Source organism: Tigriopus californicus, chromosome 11, assembly GCF_007210705.1.
Source record: "Tigriopus californicus strain San Diego chromosome 11, Tcal_SD_v2.1, whole genome shotgun sequence".
In the NCBI taxonomy this organism is placed as follows: domain Eukaryota; kingdom Metazoa; phylum Arthropoda; class Copepoda; order Harpacticoida; family Harpacticidae; genus Tigriopus; species Tigriopus californicus.
In genome coordinates, this window is record NC_081450.1 from 1,875,609 (window position 1) to 1,892,551 (window position 16,943).

Sequence of the window (16,943 nt, forward strand, 5' to 3'; positions counted from 1 at the left end):
CTCCTCTTCCTCTCCCCTTCCCTCCTTCTTAGCCTCTCTTCTTCCCTCCTTCCCCCCTCCTCTCTCCCTCCCTCTTCTCTTCCCTCCCTCCTCCCTTCCCCTCCCTCTCCCTCCCTTAGAAACATTTCCTCTATCATTCCCAAATCAAACTGATCTTGGATTGACTTTTTTATTCATTTGTGGCTAATCAAGACAGTATGTACCCTACCTTTCCTATGATAATGCCCTGCTGTACTAAACCAGTCAAGTCTTCACACTTAAGCCAATGTCGCAGTCTTCGGACTAAACTGAATCTCCTGTTGAGGTCTGATAAGTTGGATCAAACCTTGACGACCTGTCATCGGTTTGTCAGACATGATCCCAACCAGCACCTACTTGCTGGGTCAAAACGACCAAACAAGCTTCCGTCAAGGATGTCCCTGTCCAAGCAATCAGACGCACAACTCAAATCAAAGGTTGACAAAGCCACCTCAAAGCCCTGTTGCGCCAACTCAATAACTTTGGCATTTATTGCATTGATGGCGGAGCCCTCATTCCGATGTTTTCGGTATCCATGCTCGGAATCGGGCAAGATGGCAACTTTTCTCAAAATTCCATGATTTCGTCATTCGCCACCATTTTGATGATTAGCAGAGCTATCGAAGAAAATTGCCTTTGAGTTTGCTGCTACCCTTTTTGTGAGGGAGGATATATTGCAAGTCTTAAGGAGGTCAGGGAATTCACCTTGGCCAAGCGATGTGTTGACTATCTTTGTCACGTATCTTTCAAGGTTTTAGAGGAAGTGTCGTCCAATCCACAGGAGTCCTTCGGCTTTATCTTGTGAAAAGTCAGCCTAACAATTTCAAATTAAGAAAAAGTTGTTTTTCGGAACTTAAAACATCCGATTTGGTTTTTTTGGACATGTCGTCTTCCAATCTGTTCAAAGGGTTCTCTTGCATGTCTGTGTCCACTTTGTCTCGAGTGTTTGAATTTTGGAGGAGAAGAAGTCACTGAACACTGCGCTGGCCGCCGCATCGTCCAAGATTTTTTTCAAGAATTGAGACACTCGAGGCTTCAGAAGAACATCGCCGAAATCTCATTCTGCGCGAATTCCTTGAAAATAAGGATGCCAGTCTATCTTGAGACAAAAGTTGATTTGACAAAATCGATTGTATAAAACGTATAACACTGCTTCATGAACAATCTAAGTATGGAGAAAACTATAGAATTGATAAAAATGATGGTCCATTCGATCCCAAATGTGATACCAAAGTTATTTGATATTAATAAAACAAACCCACCAATTTTCAAGCGGAGATGTGGCCATGAGAATCAGAAATCTTAAGCTTTTGTTCCAAAGGTCAAAGAAAGGTCAAAATTAAGGTACTAGAAAGCTCAAGTAGACCAGATTTCATCAATCAAGAAAACATAATATAGGGGCATTGTTTTGGCGCAACTGGCAAGTTGTCACAATGCTAAGGCAGAATGGAATAGTAAGAACAAAATTAAATCAATATTGCAGCCAAAGAATGGAACCCAGAAATACGACCAATCAAAGAAACTTGGTCATTTGTGAAAGGAGTTTGAAGAAAATTTACATGACCGTAAAATCTAAAGACGGTTGTAATATTAAATGGTTATGAGCAATCAGGAAGGTCGATTCTGACCTCGTGCAGAAGTTGATGGTTAGGGTCAGGTGCAAAGTAAGGTCTGTGATCCTTTAAGATGGATAAAACTCTGCTTGATGATTTCATTAATTAGAATTACCCTTATGTATGGTTATATATTATTGAAGTTTCTTAAAATAAGCTGCACACGCTCAGGTATTCACCATTTTTCATGTCCGGATTTTTACTTGTTCAACCTTTAGTTGTGGACTTAAAGAATAAGAACGATGGCGAATTCATAGTAAAAGTAAGTGCTCTGTATGATCGTGGCCTTGGGTAAGAACACTTGTTCAAGGATTGGTTATTCCTAGATAACCGATCTCTGTGGCTTACTTTTACCTAGAATTCGCAATCGTTCTTATTTTACCCATAAGTAGCTCTGTGTGTAACGACTGTCTACAATATAAAGAAGCTCTTTCAAAAGACTGGGTACTACAAATAACGTCCCAGTAATTGTAGGTCAAAATCCTCTCGCACTGAGGCCATTGTAAACCAAATCAAGGACAAGATCGGCGAGAACTCCAGGAATAACATTCGAAAAAATGCCAGGGAGCTCAATGCTGACAAGATGGCGGTCTCTAGGACCATTCGTCAGGATTTGGGTTTGAAGCCAAGGGCAGCAGACAGCCTTTTTTTTTAGGTCAAAGAGGATTGAGAGTCGCAAGGAGATCCTTAACGGCATGAACAGCGGAAGTGATGAAGTTTCAATTTTTCGGACGAGACGATTTTAACTGTGGATATTCTATGAAACTCTAGGACACTGCAGTACATTTTCAAAGCCCAGGAGATGATTCCTCATCAATCCAACTCATTGGGATTGATGCTTGAAGGTGTTGAGTCAGATGGAACAGCTATTCCACCGTCTGGATGGGACGTTGGCTGGATGGGATGGTCTTCACGAGAAAGTCATCCGAGCATGATGTCAAAATAAATCAATCTAATCATGGGAGAAGATACTCTGGGAATTGATATTGTTTATGTAAAATGGCCCTGAAATCCGTAATTTCATGTAATAACTGTCCCGCGACTTTATGGTCACCCGTTACATAATATTGAACAAGTAAGAAAATCTTGACAAGTCATGTGGAATTTTATCATAACTCGAAGGTTTTTAATGGTCAAGAGAACCTCTAGTCAAACGTAAAAAAGAACAATCAAAAAATCATCATTCGTTTAACGTGCTCTAAGAACCCTATGATTGATCCATGGCAAAGGTAGAGTAAGCAAGTGCAATTAGCCTCCATATTTGATATTTGATTGAGGTTTTTGAGGCACATACTGACGCGTAGTTGATTGCTCATTTCGCATTTGATACGAATAACTAGACCTCGAAAAACAAGGTTTTTTGTTTGCCGAATTTCTGTTAGTTGAGAAAAAAGCGAAAAAGATTAGAAAATGAAGAAAGAGAGTGAGAGAGGTCCCCGGTTCGAATCTCCTCCCCGACCTTCTTCAAAGGAAACTTTTAAACGCTAACCACACCCACAGATGGAGAACCAAAACTGATACCGGACATGAACCTGTCTAATGGAATTGGAAATGGACGATGTGATGGCCGGCTTCGCTGGGCGGGCGAGGCTCACCCCTCCGACCCTAGAACCCCAAACAAACAAAATGTGGAAGAAGTTGTGATTATGTGCGAAAAAGGGAATGAATAGACAAAAAGATTGCAATTTTGCAAAAAAAATGTTACAACGGAAATGGTCTAGTTTAGTCCCTTTTAGCTTCATTTCTGGATTTCTATCTGTCACAAAATTTAGGCCCACAGTTGTATTTACTAGATTGTCCATTGAGTCTTTTCATTTCATTTACAAGAAAGTGACAATATTTTTAACTTTAGGACACGTTTTCAATTGATATGACCATTATGGTATGCAATTGATTCTTTCAGGAGTTTTGTGTTATTGCTTGGGGCGCTTTTGTACCAGCAATGATTTTGTATCTGATTGGATCAAACACATGACGGCAGGTACAGCTCAACTGCAGTCCTCTTTTTTGTTGACTTTTCCAAACAGACAGAAGGAGTTCAATTTGATATTCAAATTTGCTGGGAAACCAAATATTGTACACAGGTTAAGTCGTAACAATTGGACTACCTTTTGTTTTGATTATACCAGGGACTACATTCCTTGCAACGGTTAGTAAAGTAAAGAAAAAGGTCCACAACAAGGAGCAAATACGAACTTAAGAGGGAAGGAGACTCCAAAGTAACAAAACGGCTAAAAATGTTAGAATTTTAAAAATGAGTAAGACAGAAGTAAAAAGTGGAAAACTGTCTCAAAAAGCTGGAAAATTGGAAATGTGCCTCAATTATTTTCTGTAAAAAAGCCAAAAAAGTTAAAATGTTGAAGGTTTTGACTTTTTTTCGAGGTCTAATAATAAATATTCATTGCCATTTCGGCCGTTATCACAAAAATCCAATTATGGCCAATGCGAGCAATATGCATGTCATCAGATTAAATCTAAACAGGGTTTCTGAGGTTGAGCCTACAATATACATAAACCTTCAATTTGTTGCTTGGAGAACAAAGTGTGTTGATTTATCTTAAAGCATGCCCTCATTCACGCCAACAACACCCACAAATTGAGAATCCATATACTTCGGGCGGGACACTGTCTATTGAAATATTGGATGATATTATGACAAGCATCGCTGTACATTGCTCACTCCACCGATTCCAGCATCCATGAAACAAAATATGAAGTTTGAATTTGTCTGCTTTTGCCTATGACCCTACCTTCACAACGGTAAAAATATCCTTTAAAGTTTTGATGGAAATTCCCAAGCACATCTTGGCTTTTTTCTCCCTCAGAAAATCATGGGGAACAATTTGATTTTATTGCTTTATGAAATTCTAGCCCACATAAAAAACTTGCATACCTAAAAACATTATAAAAACTAAAATTTTCAAAAACCTACTCAATATAAATTAGGAGCACATTTGGTTAGCTCTTGAATGTAATTTACGATATCATCTATTTCACCGTTACTTAGTTACATGGAATTTAGTGGTCCACATTTCATCGTTTTTAGCCCAAAATGCCCCAGTTATATGTTAATTCATTTCCAAAAGAATTAATATCGATTTTCAATATCACAAATACAAAAGATTATTTTTCCTCTTCTTACATAGTTCTCATGATGGCTACACATGCGATATAATGTCACTTAAAACACACTAAAATTGCAATCTTTGAATATGTGTTTTACAATCATCATGGGTACACTTAGTTATGCATTCACTTGAATTCTGAAGACAATACATACGTACAACAAACAATGTTATAGATTTTGTCGTTTCTTGAAGACTTTGTTGAAACTGATTGAAAATAGCTTCTTTAAGGTTTCATTGATATTTGTGAAATTTTCAGTGACCACTACTCAACTAAATGTACCTTGGACGCTTTTAAAAATGAATTTTCAAAAATCTGCTTTTTTCAGGGTTTTAGATATGGTTATACAAGTTTTTAAGTTAATTTGAAATTATGCAAGAAATGGAAAAATAATCTTTCATTTTTGCGATAATGAAAATCGATATTATATCTTTGGGAAATTGAATAAACATATAACCGTGGCAACAATAAAGTTAAAGTTGTTCCCTATGACTTTTTGGGGTAGAAAAATGCCAATTTGTGTTTGGGAATTTCTCTGGAAACTTGATAGGGCTTTTTGAACACCGTGTATAGCCATCCTTATACCCACTGAATACCTGATGTAATCAAAACAAACCGACATATGAGTTTCTACTTTTGAAGTGTTTGTCAACTCACGCCGTCCAAAGAACATCATAAGATTTTAAAAGCATAATGTGTGGCTTTTCAAGAACAAAAAAAGGTTGAATTCCCATAGTCCTTTTTGGACTGAGCTATTTTCTGTTGTTAATCCACCTATAGACGAAGTACAGGGCGTTGTTCAACGCAATGAAAAGTTCAATTAAGACTTTTCTTGGGTAAGCGTTCGATTCCGCCTAACTTACCCAGATCTTGTAATACGAAGCGATTAAAAGTAGATTGGAGCACAGAATCGGATAATGGGGTGCCTCCCTTCACATTCATAAATAAAGAGCTGTTAAAAAAGCCATTCGTTCGCTGATGGGGCTTAGAGAAAATAAGAAATGCGTCGTTTCTTCTGAGTGCGTTAGCGTAAAAATTTTTTTTATAAACCCTTGAATCGCAAGGTGGTAACTATACGTGAGAATAATTCGCTTTATAATCAATGATGTTTTAATCCGGTTCCAGGACAACTCGACCCAGCGGAGGTGTATATTGCGTGTATGCAATGAATGAGATGGACACACAAACATACACCATGAAGGGTAAAGCAGCATTTGTTAAATTTCCCGTCAAATTTAACACCCTTTGACAGAAAGCATGGCCACAAGACCACTGCAAGCAAGCAGACTTATTTTTAGACCGGATAGATGACACCTAAGCTGAACGGATTTTATGGCATTGTTTCTGATTGTAAAGGCTCCGCCTTCAGTTGGCTGCAATAGCATTCTTTCTTGGTTACTGATTCAGCTACTGTAGAAAACCACAACAGACGCGATTTTACCCTTCTTTGGAGTTTTCAATGTTTTTATTTCATTTTTGTAGTAAAAAATTTGTATTGCTACGCGTAGAGAAGCCATTTTCAACCTCCATGACTAGGCACATATTTCAATCAAAAGCGCCGAGCGGACCAAGAGGTAATGTGAACAAGGCAAGAATCTTCTCCCAAGTTGCCATGGCCTCAGGTGTTGGCAATTGACCTCTTGTCTGCTGGGGATTTCATTCCAAGAGGCGGTCAGAAAATCCACAGAAAGGGAAAGCAAAGAAAAGCTTGAACCGCAAGGGACATCATTATTGTAATAGCTATTTATTCAATAGCGGGGGCATTCTTTGCGTGAAGTTTATAAAAGTGAGGTTTGAAGAAAGTCCTTATGGTCAAGACGCCTTGAACGCGTTTTAGGTGTTGATCATATCAACTTTTTGAAATCTGAACTTGAATGAACTACATGTAATGAGATACCAAAGGCAAGTTTTTTAAAAGGTGGTGCGTTTGAGTTAAGGCTTGGATGATACCCGGAGTGAGCATCTGCTTAGCACTTTTGCCAGTGTATTTTCATAACAGTTAACGTCCCAGCTTCAAACTCCGAGGTAACAGCATAAACAGGCCATTGGCTATTGAATACCCAGTTTCTTTTACGAAAACTGGTTTTCAAGGTATGATTGTGCCTTAAAACCGCACAAACCCAAATCTGAGGTGTGGTACTGTTCTTTATCGTATTGAGTGACCAGGAAATTTGCTTTCCAGCCACTCGTGAATACAAAGCCCTGAAATAAAGTTTCTATCCATGTCGTTTAGTTTCCTTTGCGTGCATGAGAGAGAATATTATGCCTCTGAAAACCGGTCCTCATAAAAGAAAAAGAGCTTTACCGTTGATTAGTGATGAACCACTTTTTTACATGGAGTTTTGGTTTGCCAACCGAAACCAAACGCAGGTAAGCCTAAAAAATGGAAGTGAAAAGTGGGCCTGATTCTTGAATGGGTCGTTAATCAGGCATCTTGTTAGGGCATAATCCGCTCTTCTTGGAAACAGAAAAATGTCGACCGAGAGCCGGGTATGGGACGTCAACAATGTTATTGTTTATAAGAATTTATTTTAAAAATATATCCTTAGATAAAATTCAATTCGTTTGTGCGAATTTAAGCACACAAAAGGAAATAGTGACAAAAAACACATCTGAATTGTCCAGAAAGGTTGTTCAGTAAGAAATCATTCTTTTGTGTTTAGTCCAAAAGACGTTTTCATCCTTGTCATCAAGGGGTTGAGTACGTGATGAAAGATACTTACTAAAAGACTGATGTCTTTAGTCATTTAGCTCACTCCACTCCAATAAACTTCCACACAAGTTTCTCCAAACAGTCCTTTATACTTACGTGACTGAATCATGTTGAAGAATGTTTTTCGAAGGGCTCATCCAAGGCATGGGTGTGGTATTCGGCAGTAAACGAAGTTCACACGTGGTAATAGCAACTGTAAGATTCAGAGATGAATGGCACAAAAGTCACGTTGTGATTATAACAAGAAATATTTTTCTCAATATTCTCACCACAATTGAAATGACATATCCCGGGACTGATTTCGTTATCATCTACTCCAGAAATTTGAAACATATCAGTCATGACAAGGTATGCTTTTTCATTGGTTTTTAGGCTTTGGATGGGGAAGTTAACCTCTGAGATGAAAGGAGCATCCCAATGACTCCAACGAAGAAAACGGGGACACTTCTTGTCTTTCACATTATTACAAGTAATGGCTGATGGATTGGTGAGGCCGATGAAAAAGGATTCTACATTGGCCTCAGCTGAACCATTAAGATCATTGATCAGTTTTTTAACTCAACAACTGCACATTGTCATAATGAATATTATTACCACTGAAAACGGCCAAGCTAATGGCCTCGAACTGGTTTCTGATGGTCGCAACGCGGGCACCCTGGCTCCGACAAGTAGAATCCAAACTGGTGTAATTCATGGGGTCAACCCGTTTGTAGAAATTGTTCAAGACAGGAGTAAATCCGGCCGGCACTTCAACTCCATTGGAACATGTCTCGGGCACATGAACTAAATTATGTGGTAGTTTATTTCTTTTTTAATTACTCCTCCTTTGTGATAGCTTGATTTACATTCACATTCAAAAAACTTTGATATGATTGACTTTGTCGTGAATGCTTCGGGAAGGCCAGGTCAATGCCGGTGTACTTTGGCAATTCTTAATCTGTTGGTCTCGAAATCAGTTGGCTATACACCATATATTAGATAATCATTTGCCTTAAAAAACGTAAATAATGAACCGATTTGTGACTTTTTTTAGAAGTAAAATGGCACCCCAATGACCCTAAATAAGTTTATGGCTCATATGACATGTCTACAAAACCTGACAGGGCGTCAGAAAGTTAGTAAAAAAACTGTTGGCTCCCAAGCATGAAAGTTTTTTTTTGTGGTTCGCGTTTGAAGTTCTGACTAGAAAATTTGCCATTATTTTAGAATTGCATAAATCCAAACTAATTGCTGACAGTAGCAGTTGATGGTACCATTAGGCAATATGGGGAATGTTTTTCTTCTGGGGCACATCATAAGTGCCATTTTAGTTGCAACTATTTTTAATCAATAGGGCTTTAATGAGTTTTAAAGGTACTCTTGAACTCTTAAGCAGCCAAAAAAAGGCCCCCTGTTGGGTCGTACGAGCCATTAGCTCCTAACGTGGTTCTGAAATGCCTCAAAGATTTTACCTATAAACTGTTTCTCAAGCTTCTTGATAGAAACTTAAAGTTGATGCAATTCTTTATTATTATTGTTATTAGGAGTAGGGATCAGAAAGATAACTTTTTGAGGGTAGATTATATTTTACACTATTTTGGACATTTTGGGAGAAAACAAACTTTTTCACAAATTTTAACTTTAAGATCATAAAACTACGGATTTTCGTGGTTTTCGTCATTTTTAGGCGAAATTTAGGAGAAAGAAATTCAAGGTAACTTTGGTCGTGTCTGAAAATGTTTGTACCCGCTCAAAGAATTGTCCGACCTTTAACCCCAAGCTTTCGTGAAGAGGAACTGTTGAATACATACAGTAAGTAGTACGATACTGCAAATGATTTAATTATAGCTTAAAGGCGATTTGTAACCTAGTAACAGTTCACCAAATTCACCAAACAATGTTCGCAAATGCAAGTGAGCAGTTTTGATGTCAGAACCAAAACTAAGGACCTGCTAAAGATCGGTAAGACGCCCAAGGAGATGGGTGAGCCTTTCGACGTCCATTCTCAAACCATTGACGAGTAGAGAACTTCATGCAAGAACGGTGAATCCCACTACAACAGACCAGACCAAGGGCAAAGATTTGGGTTACGAGAGTCAGTCTTTGGATAGCCAAAAGCCAGAGGGTTACTGATCTCCTTTTGACTAAAATTGATTACTTATGACATGGTGTCAGGTTTGTCATTAGTCCCTTTTGATGAAAATATGATCAAGCAATTCTTGGAGGACTGGGGAAGAATTATCAGAAGGTGCAAAGAGTGGCCCTTGATTTCTTTCCACCCCACGGTACATTCCATATCATGGCTTTTACACACTATCTAATATATATAATACACACTAATATGTGTTTTTTTCTATTCAATTGCCTTAGGTGCTTACACAATGATGGTTTTAATTTTGGAGACCACTCATTTACATTGTCCTGGACCATGATTTCAGAATGCTTCAACTTATGAATTTCACTTAGAAGTCATGAATATGTGACTACATTAAAATTTTATTTTTCCTTGATGCAAAGGCAAGACTATATTCTTTAGCCCAAAGAGCGAAAAGGTCGTGAATAACAATTATCAAACACTTTTTTAATCACCGTAATCTACTGTATAAGTAAGCAAACAAATAAAAAACTCGTTTTCATCTTTCTATGACTTATTTAAACGTTTTGGTAACTTCTTTTTGCTGATTTCTATAACCTAAAATGAAATATTTTGACCAAAATCACAAACTATATATTTCTGACCTCTAGTTATCACAATGACGATCATACCAACTATGAAAATGGGGGATTATTTAGCGTTGCCATGATGGATTGAATCATATCCTGTTTATGAAAAGCCTGTCCTAGCAATTGGGCCTAAATAGACCAAATAGCTTCCAATGATCGGATTACCATTGGTTTCTTTGCTCCTTACCTTCATCGGCGCATGGAAATTGACAAAATGTGTGGGTGCGATTTCGACAAGGAGTATCAGAGAGGTGCTTGTCTTTGAATATGGTCATGCACATTTCTCCCTCATCAAAAATGATTGTCTCCGTCATAAATTGGAGATCTAGGGGGGTCGTCCCATCATTCCATTTCAAAAACCGCAAAGCTTCATTGGCAGGGATGGCCTGAGCCCTCGTTTCGTTCACATTGGCAAGAAGTCCAACCGTATAGGAGAGGTTGCCTAAAACATTGAGGAGACAATATAGCGTCATCTTTGATGTTATCGAGACTTGATTGGATAAGAGATACATTGTGTGTAAGCAGAAATGCTGTACATCTTGGACCTGCTATTTCTGAATGCCCTTGAGAAATGTCAATATTGTGGTTATTTTATTTTGACTAAGTGCAATCATCTGCGAGTTTCTTTTGGATCGACAAACAATCTTTAGATTGTATCAAAGGTCTTAGAGGCGAGTTTCTTAGAGTTGATTCATCGGAGTTTGGTTGCTTGGTCAAAAATGTCATTTAGGGCATTTTGAACCATTTGTCCAACGGAATGTTCTTTTGTCTAAATAGGGTTAGAGGGTCTGGGTCATATTCAGGTATACGGTGTAGATTTAAATTATTAATATTGCTCCAACTCATAAACTGAAACCCCGCTTTAGAAAGAGGTACAAACACAATGTTTATTGCATGAGACCTTTAATGGATTTAGAAGATGTGCTGCGGGCATATCGAATGCATATACATTGATAAGTATTGGAAGCCCGATGTAATTAGAGTAGTAGGGTGATCGGTCGTCACCAGAACGAATATACTGAGTCCTGCGTAGACATTGGCAAAAGGACGCACACACTTGAGGTTTGAGGAGTTACCGCGTTCTGCCAACCCTGTCGAATTTCTCGAAGAAATCTATTAAGCATCCATACAAGTTCTCTCATTGCTGATGTTGTTTTGTTCAGTTTCATAAAGGAGAGTAACTGCCCTTGAGTGGCTCCTCTAGAAGCCGAGTTAGAACTCGGGAAGGAGATCCCCATCGTTTGCCAATCGGGTGAAGTAGACAGCTAAAGGGACATCAGGTGGATTTCATCTTCACATAGGGGTCCTCCAGGGCGATGGGCTGATGGTTTCGTCTTTTAAAGTGAGACAAACCGAATTGGGCTGCAGTATAGCTCCGTCTGGCTAGGGTTGGTCTTAACTATCGTTGCGTTCGAATTGGCCTTAATCATAGCGCGGCGATTTCAAACTGGGCCTGGGCCAGAGCTCAAGTGCCAGCTTGAGGCATCTCGAATAAGGATAAAGTTTGTTTCATCATTTCTGTCTTGACTGAGCCCTGGGCTAGCTCAAACATCGAAATATTGACTCATTTCGGACAAGGCTCTAACCCAATAAAATCCAATTTCTGGTAAATGTTTTTCAGTTCATAATTTACTTCTGCTTCCAAAATAGATCTCTGATATCCAAATTACTGCAATGGGGTTTCATCAACAAACAAAAACTTAACTCGTACATTGGAAATTTCTCGCCTCTAGTAAATCGTTAACATAAATCGAAAGCAAAAAGAACAGAGGGCTGAATGCGCTTCCTTGAGGAACCCCACACGTTACTGTCGCTTATTGGACCTTAACACTCTAATTGCTATAAACTGAAAACTTTGAAAAAATAGGTTTGAAGGTGAAGAAATGTCAACCTGGGTGTAAACACTCTTCAAAAACTAAGCCGACGGTCACCCCAACCGGAGTCGATCGACCAAACCACCCCATCATCTCCCCTCAACTTCTTTATCTCCCTTCAAACGACCGCACGTGGTTGGTGGATTCTGGATCAACCTTCTCTTTGATTCCTACGCAGCCCTTGGGTCAGCCTATTTTTCATCTCAGGGCAGCCAATGACTGTCATTCCTGTTTTTGGGACATCCTGCATTAACATCAACCTCCGCGCCAAAATGTGTATTTGTCCGCGTTTTTTTTGGCAGACGTGGCCTCCCCGATCCTTGATGCAGATTTCCTTCTAGATGATCATCTGTTAGACATGTCTGGTTCTTGCCTTCGTCACCCCGACCTCTCAATTGCAGCTAACCTTATCAGTTGCCCGCCTGCTTTTATCCACAATGTCAAGGTTGATCCACTTGATCCTTTCGCTACGCTGCTCCAACTCTATCCAGCCCTGCCCACTCCCAATTTCTCATTAGCCTAACCTGCTCATGGCGTGTCCCATCTGATCAATACAACTGGGCCTTCGCTTTTATCTCGCCCACGTCCTTTAGCCCCTCATAAACTTAACTCGGCCAAAGAACAATTTAAATCATGGTCTTGGCCTTCGTCTATGGATCCACCAGAAGAGGATATCTTTCTCATTTGTCCGAGTTCTCACTCACAATGGTGCATACTAGTGGGCGATCCAATCTTTCGGCAGATGCTCTCTCTCGTGTGGCCTCCATTTGCCAAGGACTCTCCTGGGCCCGTTTGCATGATGCTCAAGCCCTTGAACCTGTCAAAAACAGTCGTAATTCCTTGGTGCTTAGGGAATTCACTGAGGATGGATCGATTCACGGTGCTTTGTGACATCAGTTTGGCCACTCCCGCCCTTGGATCCCTCCCTCACTCCGTCGTGAGGTTTTTGACATCTTCCACAAACCTTGTCATGCTTCGGCCCTTGCTTGTCGCAAGATGGCTACCGGTTCTTGCGTGTGGCCCTCTATGAGATCCGACACAGTCCGTTGGGTCCGTGAGTGTGTGTTTCTTGCCAGCGATCAAAGATCTTCCGCCATGTTTGTTCATCCCTTGCTTCTTTCCGCGACGTTTCAAGGCCCTTTGAACATTGTGACGTTGATCTTGTTGGGCCTCTCCCCGTCTATCAAGACTTTCGTTTTATTTTCATTATAGTGGGTCGAGCAACCCGTTAGCTGGAGGCCATTCCATTACTCGATTCCATCACTCAATTTTGTTTTGATGACTTCCCAGCATCTTGGTTGCACCGCTTTGGTGCCCCAGGGAGAATCACAAGCGATCGCGGGGTCAAATTTACATCCTACTCCTGGCGTGGTTTTTTGTCCTCAATGTGCATTCAACCCATTTTCACCACAGCTTATCACCCTCAAGCCAACGGTTTAGTAGAACGTGCTCATCGAACCCTGAATGCAGCTTTGTGTGCCTACTCGACTAAAGTGACTGGGCTATAGCTCTTCCTGAAGTGTTGCTTGGCATGCAAACCTACTCTCACGTGGACGTTGATGGAATGTCTGCTGTTGAACGTTTGTTTGGAACTCTTCTCCGTCTATTAGGTGCCCTCCCCCCTAGCTCATCACCACCATCTGCAAAAGCCCTTTCCCTTGCCACCACAGCTTCGAATCACGATAATCGGCCAGATTGGTTCCCAGAGGCCTTGCGAACTTGCACTTTCGTTTGGACTCGGGCACCACCTGTTCGCGGAGATTTATCCCCTCCTTATGTGGAACCATTTCGAGTGCTCTCTAAGTAGAAGTGAAAAAACATTCGAGCTGGATATCAATGGTCGCCGTGACAACGTTTCTGTAGAGCGTTTGAAACCTGCATTTTCCCCCGATTCGCTAATCAAACTTTCCGCCAATCCATCAGCAGTACCTCCTTGCTCTCAAAATGTAACTGATGAAACACCTTTTGTTTCCTCACGTGGCCGCAACACAGTCAAACCACTCTCCTACTTTCCCTGAAAGTCCTTTATCCTTTACATGTTTTGTATTGCCCGGCTTAATCATGGTCGCCCTTTACATATTCTGTTCCGCCGTCTCGATTTGACTTCTTCAATCGGAAGGACCTTACATAAAAAAAAGGCTTCTCGCCCTTCACGGGTTGCCAAGCGTTATCAAAACTTTTATGAAATCCTTGCCCTCTTCTTGCAAGCTTGCTTTTCCAGTCCTGTCAACACGGTAATATTTGCTGGTTTGATACCGCATTTATTTTTGACTTCAAGCACATCGAAAACGTTCCTTGAGTCATCTACCTCTGTTCTGGACTGGCTTTGATTTGCTCCGCTGACAACCTTTTTTTTTCTTCCGCACAAAAGGTATTTGGAGTCAAGCAAAGGTAAATAATAAAGTATAAACCGAAGATGTTCAAGCTTATAGATTGAAATAAAAATATTGGGCTGGGCGTCAAGACTTACGGAGAATCCCTTTGATGGTGTTATACATTGCCTCTCCCTTAAATAAGGGTAATCTGGCCCTGTTTTTGTGGCATGTACTCATGGCTTTCCAATAGTTAAGGGTTTCGCCATAATCTCTATAAGAGAAGCCATCGATATTGTCAGTGTATCCTTCGGGTGGGGAGCAAGCAGTGCTTGCGGTAGATCCCCCAGTATTCTTCTCCACATTCTCATTATCAGTGTTTCCATTGTTATTGGACCCACCGAGTAGTCCCGTCACTGAAAGAAAACATGATGAACTGTTTACCTGTTTGCGACAAGAAAAATCAAAGGCCGATTTATTTTGGCGTCTTCAGTTTCACAATCGATTGCCATCTACCATGCTACTAGGGAGGTTATTTTTCCCAAACAACCAAATTTGGCACAATGTCGGACAAAATTGGTATACGATTTAATTCAGGTTGTTTAAGGGATGGTTAAGCTACCAACAACCCAATGGATAACCTTCTTTTTAAGCGTGACCCAGCCTTTCGCGGCAGAGCTTTTGGCAATCGTATCAAATCCGTATTCGAGTCTAGTCTTTTTAAGCGTTTTACGACTCAGGAGGCACAAATGACTTCTGGCTCCCAATTGTCCCAAGCTCTGAGTATGGCAAGTTGTAGGCCACCGATGCTGCTGTAACTAATGGCCCCGACCTTCATCTCCAAAATGGACTAGATTGCAAAGTCCACTACACTGAGATCTGGGGAGGAAGGTGGCTAGCAATGCATAGACCAAGAGTCTTTGAAATTTGCTTTGCACCATTAATGGGCGTGCCTTGCTGTATGGCTTGGCGTCCCATCATACTGAGAACAATACAAAGCAAACCATTTCGGTCTTTTGGTTCATGGCAGTATTCAATCATGAAACATTTGTTTATAGACGTGCTTGTTCATTTTGATGCCCTCAGGGAAGAAAATTACGGCCATTTTTAGCACGTACAAGGTAACTCTTGTCCAAACCATGACACTTTGCGCTTTTTGTCTTCGGAACTTGAATATTTTTAGCTCAAATGCGATCATTCTGATGATTGTGGACTGCTTGAATGGTAAAAATATGTTCGTGGGTCCAAATGAAGCGCGCTCCCGTCATCTTTCTAAACCATTGACGGAAAAACTTGGATCAAACCAGTCTCTTTCCGTTTGTGGCTTCCCTTATGTAGAAGGTGGCGCTTTGGGAACTGGTAGGAAGGCAACTTCAGATCGATCTTGTGCAATCCTTGTCAATGTTGTCTTAGAAAATCAAAAGCCATTTGGGCCAACGATCTCTTACAATTTCTTGAAATCTTCTGTCTCGTAGCTTTGACAAGTCTTTTGATTCTAAGAAACATTGGACGTCCGGATTTTGATCTATTGTTGGGGTGGTTGTTCTCCCTGAATCGATGTGTTGTGTAGGAAACCGTGCTTTTTTGAAATCCGAAGAACCTTGAAGTCTTTGACAATCTTCCAGCAACTTCTTCCCTTGTTGTGGAGTTCAAGAGTGCCTTTGCGTCCGTTCATTATTTTACAAGTACACCAAACACCTTCTTTCAGAAAATTTAATTGCGGTAAAAAGTTGCCAGCAAACCCCTAAACATTCAAGACATGTCAAAAATAGCGGGAAATTTGATTTCGCTTGCCAGAAATTGCTTGAACCCGAGGTGTCCTACCACATGTGATCATTCCTGTATTTTCGTTTTAAAGCATTTAAAAATTCATTTTCTCGTCTTTGAAATCAGTGCACATATTTTTGAAGATGGAGAGGATATTTTTCGATGTGGCTTTATTGCTTCATATGGAAACATTATCGATTAACTTACCAGTATCGAGTAGGCAATGACAGATTGGACAGATGAAAATAAAAGCAGCTATGAAAACGCAAAATTTTCCTGCAAATAGAAGTGAGTGTAAAATTGAATATCAAAACGAACTTGATTAGATTACAACTAACCTGTTCCTTGCATGGTTCAATCAAACTAATCATTTCGTGAGAATGTAACTTGCCCAAAACACTTGGCTTAAAGAGCGCCGGGAGTCGCATCAAAGAAAGTTTGGCTGGCTAGAAGACGACTTCAGCACCAGACAGAGATCGCGGTGCCATTAGAAAGCAAAAACTTGATTAGGCGAGCAAAACTAAGGCCAGGAGAACTCGAGCATTTATACAACTTTCACCTGGAGTGCTTTTAGTGATGATTCGGGTCAGAACCGTTACCGAAAAAAAGACACGTGTTTCCGTTATCGCGACTTTTTAAAAAAGTAACACGTTACCTTTGGCGATACCGTTACTATTGCAGAAAAAGATGGGCTAAAACTGTAAAAAACGTCAAATACGTTTTGTAAATTTAACCTGAATCTTGAATCTTTATCAGAAATGGAATGCATGTGAAATTGTATCCCTCTGCGCACATCAGGTTTAGGGTGTGTCCTTCA

General features: G+C 40.2%; 1 protein-coding gene across 1 annotated transcript; it reads right to left on the reverse strand.

Moving 5' to 3' along the window:
* Positions 1 to 6,210: 6,210 nt before the first annotated feature.
* Positions 6,211 to 16,510, reverse strand: LOC131890840 (uncharacterized). Its single transcript, XM_059240281.1, has 8 exons — positions 16,465 to 16,510; positions 16,334 to 16,402; positions 14,518 to 14,775; positions 10,361 to 10,615; positions 8,065 to 8,253; positions 7,740 to 7,994; positions 7,567 to 7,663; positions 6,211 to 7,133 (listed from the first exon to the last, which is right to left on the reverse strand). The coding sequence occupies exons 1-8, from the start codon at positions 16,475 to 16,477 to the stop codon at positions 7,088 to 7,090; spliced, it is 1,182 nt and encodes a 393-aa protein (XP_059096264.1). The 5' UTR covers positions 16,478 to 16,510; the 3' UTR covers positions 6,211 to 7,087.
* Positions 16,511 to 16,943: the final 433 nt, after the last annotated feature.

Coding starts and splice junctions, on each gene's coding strand:
- LOC131890840 (XM_059240281.1), bottom strand. Junction 7,995..8,064: donor TAGCTTGGCCGTTTTCAGTG/GTAATAATATTC, acceptor TTAATGGTTCAG/CTGAGGCCAATGTAGAATCC. Junction 7,664..7,739: donor GATATGTCATTTCAATTGTG/GTGAGAATATTG, acceptor TGAATCTTACAG/TTGCTATTACCACGTGTGAA.